Source organism: Phyllobates terribilis, unplaced genomic scaffold, assembly GCF_046119375.1.
Source record: "Phyllobates terribilis strain yellow unplaced genomic scaffold, ASM4611937v1 Scaffold_2__4_contigs__length_985480577, whole genome shotgun sequence".
Lineage (NCBI taxonomy): Eukaryota > Metazoa > Chordata > Amphibia > Anura > Dendrobatidae > Phyllobates > Phyllobates terribilis.
Window position 1 is genome coordinate 942,253,472 of NW_027362762.1, and position 12,129 is coordinate 942,265,600.

Genomic DNA, 12,129 nt, shown 5'->3' on the forward strand with positions numbered 1-12,129 from the left:
GGCTTGTTCACAGATGCGCCGCTTAGAAGCTCAGTTTTTCTGAGGTCAAATCAGCAAATCAAGTTCTGTGCAGAAAATACTCCAGAAGGGAATCCTGGGAGATGTCATCTCTGAAACCTGCAGAATTGTGAATGCAGCTCTAAAGTCTGTTACACAGAATCAGTAAAATGGGACCAATTCAGCAAAAGGCAAAACATAGAAACATGAGAGGACGCACTGGTCTTGTAGGGGCCCATGGGGATTTGGGTAAACTTATTGTCTGTCTGAGAATTAGGTAAACTCTGTAACCAATGGGCCCCCATACAAAAAATGAGTGATGCCCTCCTTGGTAAGAACTGATACCAATCCAGCTAGTGTATGGCATTTTAATGAAAATCCAAAAGAACAACAGTCGCAAGAGAGGAACAAGTGGATAGCCAGACCGGGCCACAGTGATGAGGGCTAGCACCATGCCCATTCAGCCATTCCTTTTACCTAATATATAAAAATAGCAATCACGAACCTTCCAGCACTACCAGCACATAATCCTGGGCGGACATCCGGTTTTTGCGTACGAAGCACTGGTAAGCACCATTGTCACTTTTTGCCATTGCGTCCATGATTAGGGTTTCACGGTTGAGACCTGTGATTCTGACGTTACTCCCAGCGTTGATGACGTCGCCATTCCTGTACCAAGAGATGTCAGGATCATCTGAACCGGACACACTACATGATAGCGTCACTTGGCTTCCAACGCTGGTCTTCACTTTCCGTGGACTGATTGTCACTTTAAGAGGTTCTGCAAAAACGAAGATAGAAATAATCAAGAGATTTAAAAGATTACAACTACTATAATACTGCTCCTATAACTATTATAATACTGCCCTCTATGTACAAGAATATAACTACTATAATACTGCACCTATGTACAAGAATATAACTACTATAATACTGCCCCTATGTACAAGAATATAACTATTATAATACTGCCACTATGTACAAGAATATAACTACTATAATACTGCCCCCTATGTACAAGAATATAACTACTATAATACTGCCCTCTATGTACAAGAATATAACTACTATAATACTGCTCCTATGTACAAGAATATAACTACTATAATACTGCCCCTATGTACAAGAATATAACTATTATAATACTGCCACTATGTACAAGTATATAACTACTATAACACTGCCCCTATGTACAAGAATATAACTACTATAACACTGCCCCTATGTACAAGAATATAACTACTATAATACTGCCCCCTATGTACAAGAATATAACTACTATAATACTGCCCCTATGTACAAGAATATAACTATTATAATACTGCTCCCTATGTACAAGAATATAACTACTATAATACTGCCCCTATGTACAAGAATATAACTACTATAATACTGCCCCCTATGTGCAAGAATATAACTACTATAATACTGCCCCCTATGTACAAGAATATAACTACTATAATACTGCCCCCTATGTACAAGAATATAACTACTATAATACTGCTCCCTATATACAAGAATATAACTACTATAATACTGCTCCTATGTACAAGAATATAACTACTATAATACTGCCCCCTATGTACAAGAATATAACTACTATAATACTGCCCCCTATGTACAACAATATAACTACTATAATACTGCTCCCTATATACAAGAATATAACTACTATAATACTGCTCCTATGTACAAGAATATAACTACTATAATACTGCTCCTATGTACAAGAATATAACTACTATAATACTGCCACCTTTGTACAAGAATATAACTACTATAATACTGCCCCCTATATACAAGAATATAACTACTATAATACTGCTCCTATGTACAAGAATATAACTACTATAATACTGCCCCTATGTACAAGAATATAACTACTATAATACTGCTCCTATTTACAAGAATATAACTACTGTAATACTGCTCCTATGTACAAGAATATAACTACTATAATACTGCCCCCTATGTACAAGAATATAACTACTATAATACTGCTCCTATGTACAAGAATATAACTACTATAATACTGCCCCCTATGCACAAGAATATAACGACTATAATACTGCCCCCTATATACAAGAATATAACGACTATAATACTGCCCCCTATATACAAGAATATAACTACTATAATACTGCCCCCTATGCACAAGAATATAACAACTATAATACTGCCCCCTATATACAAAAATATAACTACTATAATGCTGCCCCTATGTACAAGAACATAACTATTATAATACTGCCCCCTATGTACAAGAATATAACTACTATAATACTGCCCCCTATATACAAGAATATAACTACTATAATACTGCTCCTATGTACAAGAATATAACTACTATAATACTGCCCCCTATGTACAAGAATATAACTACTATAATACTGCCCCCTATGTACAAGAATATAACTACTATAATACTGCTCCCTATGTACAAGAATATAACTACTATAATACTGCTCCTATATACTAAAATATAACTACTATAATACTGCCCCTATGTACAAGAATATAACTACTATAATACTGCTCCCTATGTACAAGAATATAACTACTATAATACTGCTCCTATGTACAAGAATATAACTACTATAATACTGCTCCTATGTACAAGAATATAACTACTATAATACTGCTCCCTATGTACAAGAATATAACTACTATAATACTGCTCCTATGTACAAGAATATAACTACTATAATACTGCCCCCTATGTACAAGAACATAACTACTATAATACTGCTCCCATGTACAAGAATATAACTACTATAATACTGCTCCTATGTGCAAGACCATAAGTACTAGAATACTGCTCCTATGTACAAGAATATAACTAATAGAATACTGTCCCTATGTACAAGAATATAACTACTATAATACTGCCCCCTATGTACAAGAATATAACTACTATAACACTGCCCCTATGTACAAGAATATAACTACTATAATAATGCTCCTATGTACAAGAATATAACTACTATAATAATGCTCCTATGTACAAGAATATAACTACTATAATAATGCTCCTATGTACAAGAATATAACTACTATAATACTGCTCCTATGTGCAAGACCATAACTACTATAATACTGCTCCTATGTACAAGAATATAACTACTATAATACTGCCCCCTATGTACAAGAATATAACTACTATAACACTGCCCCTATGTACAAGAATATAACTACTATAATAATGCTCCTATGTACAAGAATATAACTACTATAATAATGCTCCTATATTCAAGAATATAACTACTATAATAATGCTCCTATATTCAAGAATATAACTACTATAATACTGCTCCTATGTGCAAGACCATAACTACTATAATACTGCTCCTATGTACAAGAATATAACTAATAGAATACTGTCCCTATGTACAAGAATATAACTACTATAATACTACCCCCTATGTACAAGAATATAACTACTATAATACTGCCCCTATGTACAAGAATATAACTACTATAATACTGCCCCGTATGTACAAGAATATAACTACTATAATACTGCCCCTATGTACAAGAATATAACTACTATAATACTGCCCCCTATGTACAAGAATATAACTACTATAATACTGCCCCTATGTACAAGAATATAACTACTATAATACTGCCCCCTATGTACAAGAATATAACTACTATAATACTGCCCCCTATGTACAAGAATATAACTACTATAATACTGCCCCCTATGTACAAGAATATAACTACTATAACACTGCCCCTATGTACAAGAATATAACTACTATAATAATGCTCCTATGTACAAGAATATAACTACTATAATAATGCTCCTATGTACAAGAATATAACTACTATAATAATGCTCCTATGTACAAGAATATAACTACTATAATACTGCTCCTATGTGCAAGACCATAACTACTATAATACTGCTCCTATGTACAAGAATATAACTACTATAATACTGCCCCCTATGTACAAGAATATAACTACTATAACACTGCCCCTATGTACAAGAATATAACTACTATAATAATGCTCCTATGTACAAGAATATAACTACTATAATAATGCTCCTATATTCAAGAATATAACTACTATAATAATGCTCCTATATTCAAGAATATAACTACTATAATACTGCTCCTATGTGCAAGACCATAACTACTATAATACTGCTCCTATGTACAAGAATATAACTAATAGAATACTGTCCCTATGTACAAGAATATAACTACTATAATACTACCCCCTATGTACAAGAATATAACTACTATAATACTGCCCCTATGTACAAGAATATAACTACTATAATACTGCCCCGTATGTACAAGAATATAACTACTATAATACTGCCCCTATGTACAAGAATATAACTACTATAATACTGCCCCCTATGTACAAGAATATAACTACTATAATACTGCCCCTATGTACAAGAATATAACTACTATAATACTGCCCCCTATGTACAAGAATATAACTACTATAATACTGCCCCCTATGCAAAAGTGTGATGTTCCTTTAGTGTCTGATTCTCTGTTTATGTCTGATACACTGAAGCTTTTGCAGAACCAGTTGGGTTTTATTGCATCTGTTAATGTCACTCAATTTGGATAATTGAAAACACATCTGTACATGATTATCGCTCTTCAGCAGATGGCACTACCCCGCTGGCTGCCTCCTTTTATTTCCCTTTTAAGTACTACTTAGGCCGTCACTCACAACGGTCATGTGCTTGAATGCAGAACAATCGTGCTTCGGTAATAATGCTTTGGAGGAGAGTTTTTTTAGACAGAATTTTTCTCATTTTTTCCTTAAGAAATCATAAATTTGCAGGAATCGTTAATGCAGTCTTTTATGTAGCTGTGATATTAAACTGTTAAAGTGACCAATAAATATTGGCTCTACAGTCAGCAAGTATAATAATCCAACATTTTAATAATTTATCATCTTTTTGCTTATTTTTCACTCTCAATGTAGATGTGCGACACTCAGGCCCATTGCCCCCACCTCCGCCCAAATCATGGATTGCCATGGCTGCCATCTTGGGCCATTATCAAAAGACTAGATGGTGGCCCGATTCTAACGCATCTGGTATTCTAGAATATGTATGCGGCCGACCGGGCGCGACTAATAAGCAAAGCAGTGTTTAAATGGGTTTAAATGGGTTGTGCACTACTTTAAATTAACCCCCCAATGTATCCCCCCGGAGCCCCTAATGAATTTTGTAATTACGTCATGTTGTTAATCCTGCTTGTGACAACATCGCTGACCACGCACAGCCAGCACGTAATCCCCCCGGCTGCAGCCGACTCTTGCTTCCACTTACATCACGACTATTTGTGGCTGCAGCCAGGGGTCTCCTGTTCGGCGTACTACGGTGAATGACGAGCTGTGGATGGGGTTATCCCCCGGCTGCATCGCCGTTGACCTCCATGCGGCTACCGTCGGAAGATCAGCGGCTAGGGCCGCTGATCTCCCAACGGCAAGTGTGAAGGGAGGACCGGGGAGCGAGGACGCCGGTCGGGGCACTTCTGCTGCGAGCAGCCGGGAGATGACCGGCTAGCATCGGTCATCTCCCGGCTGCGTCGCCGCTGATCTCCCGACGGTGGCCTGCGTGTTTCAAATCCGGCGCCAATTCGCGGCTTCTCAATCAGAGAAGAGGTGTTTTAAATTTCGCGCCAATATCGCTGATTGGTCGCACCCACCCGGCCACGACCAATCAGCGAAGTGTGTTTCAAATCCGGCGCCAATTCGCGGCTGGACTGCGCTCGTTGCTGATTGGTCGCGGCTGGCGGCCGCCACCAATCAGGACAGCGGTGTTTTAAATTTCGCGCTAATATCGCTGATTGTGAGGACTGTGTTAGTGAGGACCGGGGAGTGGCGCTGCCTGTGCTGGTACTTCCGCTGCGAGCAGCCGGGAGATGACTGGCTAGCGCCGGTCATCTCCCGGCTGCATCGCCGCTGACCTCCATGCGGCTACCTAGCCCTGATCTCCCGATGGCAAGTGTGAAGGGAGGACTGGGGAGTGGCGCCGCCTAGGCCGCCGGTCGGGGTACTTCTGCTGCAAGCAGCTGGGAGATGACCGGCTAGCGCCGGTCATCTCCCGGCTGCATCGCCGCTGACCTCCATGCGGCAGATGAGCCGCTAACGGCCGCCATCTTGTTCTGAAATCCCGCGTCGTTGATTGGCCGCGGCCGGACCAATCAGCGACGCGGGATTTCCTGGACGGACAGATAGACGGGATAAGCCGATTAAATAGTAGATGAAACTATCACAGATTCAAACCCTTTAATATAAAAAAACAAGAAAAAATGTTTTTAAAATTAAAAAAATGTATCATATTGCCATGTCTTTTATATCGTACAATGAAGGGTGTAAAAAAAACATGAAACCCCAAAAAACAACTGGGAATTGCATTATTTTCACCATTTTACTACTATATTATATGGTAAAGTGAATGGTTTTATGCAAAGTTACTTTACCTCAAAAGGCAAGCCCTCATATTGCTAGAAATAAAGGGAGAAAGGGACGAAAAAACACAATTACAAAAACAAAAATTAGCACCGGTGGGAGCAAGTCCATGGAGCTAAGCTGATATTCCAGATCTAGCCATGGGCAGACATGAAATCTTTTTCTATTCCTGGATAATCCATGTTAAGGGGGTTTCATCATGATATTACATTGATATGTGACTGACGTGGGTCTCCCCCATAGGAACCTTAAAATTAGTGGAAGAATAGGACAGTAAAACTTTTTGAACTCCCAGCCCTCGTGAAGGCAGTGCCAATAGAGTGACACCTCCATGGTTGTGCGTGGGATTGCAGCTAATGGACGGGTCGCTGTGTTGGGTGGTGAATGCTCCTGCTCCTTCCCTGGGTCCTAAAACTGAGCAATCAATGCAGCCAGATTCTTGAGACTTTCCCACCAGAAATACATGACTTACGTTTTACATTGAGCGATCCTATCACCTCCGCATTGCCATAGGCGTTCCAGACCTCGCAGACGTACGTTCCGGTATCTGACGCCCTGCTGTTCTCAATCAGAAAACCAATCACGGTGTTCCGGAACCTACTGTCCATTTCCAGCTGAACGTTATCCTTCAGCCAGCGGGTACTTGGGATAGGGTAGCCGGATGCTTTGCATGGGAGCTCTACCCTCTGTCCTGCCATTACCGTGATTTGCTCAAATTTATCAATAATGGTTGGAGATGAATTCACTTGATCTGCAAGAAAGAAGAAGGTACAAAGTGAAACAATCCATGTAGAATCTGGAGAAAAGGGAACATGACATGGGGGGTGGAATATATTATGTTTAATAAAACTTTGCAGAAAAACTGCTTCTTTATCCACTTATGAGCCACTTCTTCCACCGCCTCCTAAACTCATTATCCACTCTGAAAAGCATCTGAAATCCAACTTAGTCAAAGTAAGAGAAACTCCCAGATTACTGAGTGAGAAGAGGAGGAGCAAAGTGAAAGAGAGAAGCAGAGACACCCATAGACCAGTACTGCTGCTTTATCGTAAGTTCTAAAGCTGGATTCACAGTTACACTGCTTAGTACAGCTGTATAATATCTTCCATGCTGCTGCTTTCCTGGAAGTGTTTTATATCATTCAGCGCTAGATTTACAGCTACACTGCTCAGTATTGCTGTATAATATCATCCATGCTATTGCTTTCTTGTAAGCATATTATCTCACCTCAGAGCTGGAATCACAGCTACACTGCTCAGTACTGCTGTATAATGTACCCCATGCTGCTACTTGCTGGTAAGTGTTTTATCTCATCTACATCTGGAATCACAGCTAAATTGCTCAGTACTACTATATAATGTACTTCATGATGCTGTTTTCAAGTAAGTGTTTTATCTCATTCAGAGATGGAATTACTGCTACACTACTCAGTACTGCTGTATAATATCCTCCATGCTGCTGTTTTCTGGTGTTTTATCACACCTCAGAGTTGGTATCACAGCTACACTGCTCAGTATTGATGTATACTATCCTCCATGCTGCAGCTACTTCAAAACATATGTTGCACAGAGACAGAAGAGCTGGAATCCCTCATGTCTGCACGTGCGGTGTTTGGGAGACATCATAGCAACTAGCCTCCACTCATTAGTTCAGAAACAAATGACATTTGGAGATGGAACCACCAGAGGGGAAATCTGGGGTAAAATACAGGATGCAAGACATATAATGGCCAGAAGTAGTGTTACTCCTTATGTACACATTCATGACAGTTTATTCTGAACAGTCAACTGAAATGACAGGAATGCTTTGTGTGTATGATCAGCGGGGGTTCGATCTTGGGCACTGACGACCGATCACAAGAAAACGGGTTTCCAAGTCCTCCCATATAAATGGATCGGTATCGTGCATGCGCGACCATGACTCCATTTGTTCAGCTATTTCTATCAGTCTTGTAGACACTGAATGGAGTGTTGGTCACACATGTGCACATCCGCTCCACTCACAAAGGTGACTCAATCTCGTTATCGGTGAGGGTCTGTGTGGTCGAATCCCCACCCATCACACAATCCCATTGATAATAACTGCTAATGAGAAATCGCCTTTTTAAACATATAGAGAAGGGAAGATAAGCAGCTACTAGTCAAACCTGTCACTGCTGATCTCTTCACAAGTGAAAAGTACATATTACAGTGACATGGGTGTGTCAGATGTAACAGACAGTCGCTCTGGATCTGGCTGCAGAAAGTCACTGCGTTTGGCATTGCAGATGTCTTCTTAATCTTTCTGACTTTCGGACAAAGTGGCAACCTCCCTCCTGCTCTGATTGACACACCCTGGTCTGGGTGCCTATAAATTCTCAGTCTCTTTCAGGGAGTCGCCGGTGATATTCTCATTTTCCCTTGTGAAGGCTTGGAGCAATAGAAGTAGGCTAGCTTCCTCTCTGGTGCCCTTGGAGGATGTTTGGTGTTATCTCTCTGGTGTCTGCTCTAGCTAAGTTTTCCCCCCTTTGTTTGTGTCCCTTCTTGTCTTTAGTTTATAGTGGGGACTGACCAGTTCTCACCCCCCCGCCCTATCTAGGGCCTAGCTCTAGGGATATACAGGCATTAGGTTTCCTGTTTGGCGATAGGTGCGGAACCTATATAGGGACAGTAGGACAGGTAGGGTCCTACCTAGGGGTCTCTCCCTTTCCCTAGCATTTGGGCTACCCTCCCCTCATCCCTTCATGTTGCATTTAGTCTTTCCCACACTGTGCGTGACAAAGTCCAACACACTGAATTTTATTTTTTAAAGTCTCTGCTTGAAAAGAAGCCTTTATGTACTGATGATCATCAGAGTTTTGTCTTTCTATGTGTCCAACCTGTGACTGGATGGAGTCCCATCCTCTAGAAATAAAACTATGGAAATTCTTATCCAACAACAGGCAGCAGAGATGTTGGACACATTATTAAAATGTTGAACTTTATGTTCTACAAGGGAAGGGGAAACTGTCAACTTCTTCAGGTGCCCGTATACAGTAGTCAGCCAAATATGATTCTGGTTGGACTCTCGACCAATGTCAGGAGTAGATGAGAAAAAGAAAGATCAGGTGTGTTGTCTAATTTCCCACTCTTCACTGAATAAATCTTGCACCCTCTGCAAAAACTAATTGGGCTGGTGGAAGAATAACTGCATTTCTCCAAGGTCTGTGGACAGCTTTTTCATCAACTCTCAAAAAAAATGTCACAGTGTGCAGAGTAGCTGATGGCACTGCAAGGGGTGCTCTGCCGACACAATGGTGATAACAAGTAGTTATCAGCAGAATAGTGAGTGCTGCTCTGGACTATAATACAGGATGTATCTCAGAATCAGTACAGGATCAGTAATGTAATGTATGTACACAGTGACTCCACCAGCAGAATAGTGAGTGCAGCTCTGGAGTATAATACAGGATGTACCGTATTTTTCGGACTATAAGACGCACTTTTTTCCTCCAAAATTTTGGAGGAAAATGGGGGGGGTGTCTTATAGTCCGAATGTTGGGTGGGGGTGTATATATATATATATATATATATATATATATATATATATATATATAGTTATATGAAAAAGTTTGGGCACCCCTATTAATCTTAAGCTTAATGTTTTATAAAAATTGGTGTTTTTGCAACAGCTATTTCAGTTTGATATATGTAATAACTGTTGGACACAGTAATGTTTCTGCCTTGAAATGAGGTTTATTGTACTAACAGAAAATGTGCAATCTGCATTCAAGCAAAATTTGACAGGTGCATAAGTATGGGCACCCTTATCATTTTCTTGTTTTAAATACTCATACCTACTTTTTACTGACTTACTAAGCACTTTTTTTGGTTTTGTAACCTCATTGAGCTTTGAACTTTATAGCCAGGTGTATGCAATCATGAGAAAAACAACTTAAAGTGGCCACTTGCAAGTTGTTCTCCTGTTAGAATCTCCTCTGACGAGTGGCATCATGGGCTCCTCAAAACAACTGTCAAATGATCTGAAAACAAAGATTATTCAACATAGTTGTTCAGGGGAAGGATACAAAAAGCTGTCTCAGAGATTTAACCTGTCAGTTTCCACTGTGAGGAACATAGTAAGGAAATGGAAGAACACAGGGACAGTTCTTGTTAAGGCCAGAAGTGGCAGGCCAAGAAAAACATCAGAAAGGCAGAGAAGAAGAATGGTGAGATCAGTCAAGGACAATCCTCAGACCACCTCCAGAGAGCTGCAGCATCAACTTGCTGCAGATGGTGTCACTGTGCATCGGTCAACTATACAACGCACTTTGCACAAGGAGAAGCTGTATGGGAGAGTGATGCGAAAGAAGCCGTTTCTGCAAGCACGCCACAAACAGAGTCGGCTGAGGTATGCAAAAGCACATTTGGAGAAGCCAATTTCTTTTTGGAAGAAGGTCCTGTGGACTGATGAAACAAAGATTGAGTTGTTTGGTCATACAAAAAGGCGTTATGCATGGCGGCAAAAAAACACAGCATTCCAAGAAAAACACTTGCTACCCACAGTAAAATTTGGTGGAGCTTCCATCATGCTTTGGGGCTGTGTGGCCAATGCCGGCACCGGGAATCTTGTTAAAGTTGAGGGACGCATGGATTCCACTCAGTATCAGCAGATTCTTGACAATAATGTTCAAGAATCAGTGACAAAGTTGAAGTTACGCAGGGGATGGATCTTTCAGCAAGACAATGATCCAAAACACCGCTCCAAATCTACTCAGGCATTCATGCAGAGGAACAATTACAATGTTCTGGAATGGCCATCCCAGTCCCCAGACCTGAATATCATTGAACATCTGTGGGATCATTTGAAGAGGGCTGTCCATGCTCGGCGACCATCAAACTTAACTCAACTGGAATTGTTTTGTAAAGAGGAATGGTCAAAAATACCTTCATCCAGGATCCAGGAAATCATTAAAAGCTACAGGAAGCGACTAGAGGCTGTTATTTTTGCAAAAGGAGGATCTACTAAATATTAATGTCACTTTTCTGGTGAGGAGCCCATACTTATGCACCTGTCAAATTTTGTTTGAATGCAGATTGCACATTTTCTGTTAGTACAATAAAAACCTCATTTCAAGGCAGAAACATTACTGTGTCCAACAGTTATTACATATATCAAACTGAAATAGCTGTTGCAAAAACACCAATTTTTATAAAACATTAAGCTTAAGATTAATAGGGGTGCCCAAACTCTTTCATATAACTATATATATATATATATATATATATATATATATATATATATATATATATATATATATATGGGGAGCGGTAGCGGTGGAGGAGCGGGGCACAGGAGGCAGCAGCCGCCCACTGCAGCCTACACTGTCCCCGCTGCAAAAGAAAATGAATATTCACTGCTCCCCATGCCCATGGGGCGTGGAGAGCACTGAATATTCATGCTCCTTAAAAGTAGCACACAGTGTAGCCGCAGCGCGGCTCCTGCTGCTGCCAGAATCTCCTGTGCCCGCTGTTAAAGGGCATGAATATTCAACCTCTCTCCACGCCCATGGGCGTGGGGAGGGGGTGAATATTTATGCCCTTTAATAAGAGGGCACACGCGATAGCCCGGCAGCAGCAGAAGCCGCAGTGCGGCTACGTTGGGCGCCAGCTATGAAGGAGCATGAAGTCACTGCTCCTCGCGTACACAGTCCCGGCG

At 40.5% G+C, this 12,129-nt stretch overlaps 1 protein-coding gene across 3 annotated transcripts in view; it reads right to left on the reverse strand.

The window, feature by feature from the left end:
- Positions 1–12,129, reverse strand: part of DSCAM (DS cell adhesion molecule) — a 673,153-nt gene that overhangs the window by 407,401 nt on the left and 253,623 nt on the right. For all 3 annotated transcript variants that reach the window (XM_073668460.1, XM_073668459.1, XM_073668461.1), the window contains exons 5-6: positions 6,926–7,204; positions 503–778 (exon numbers count right to left, since the gene is read on the reverse strand). In XM_073668460.1, coding sequence (XP_073524561.1) covers positions 503–778; positions 6,926–7,204 — 555 coding nt within the window. The remainder of the gene's footprint in view (positions 1–502; positions 779–6,925; positions 7,205–12,129) is intronic.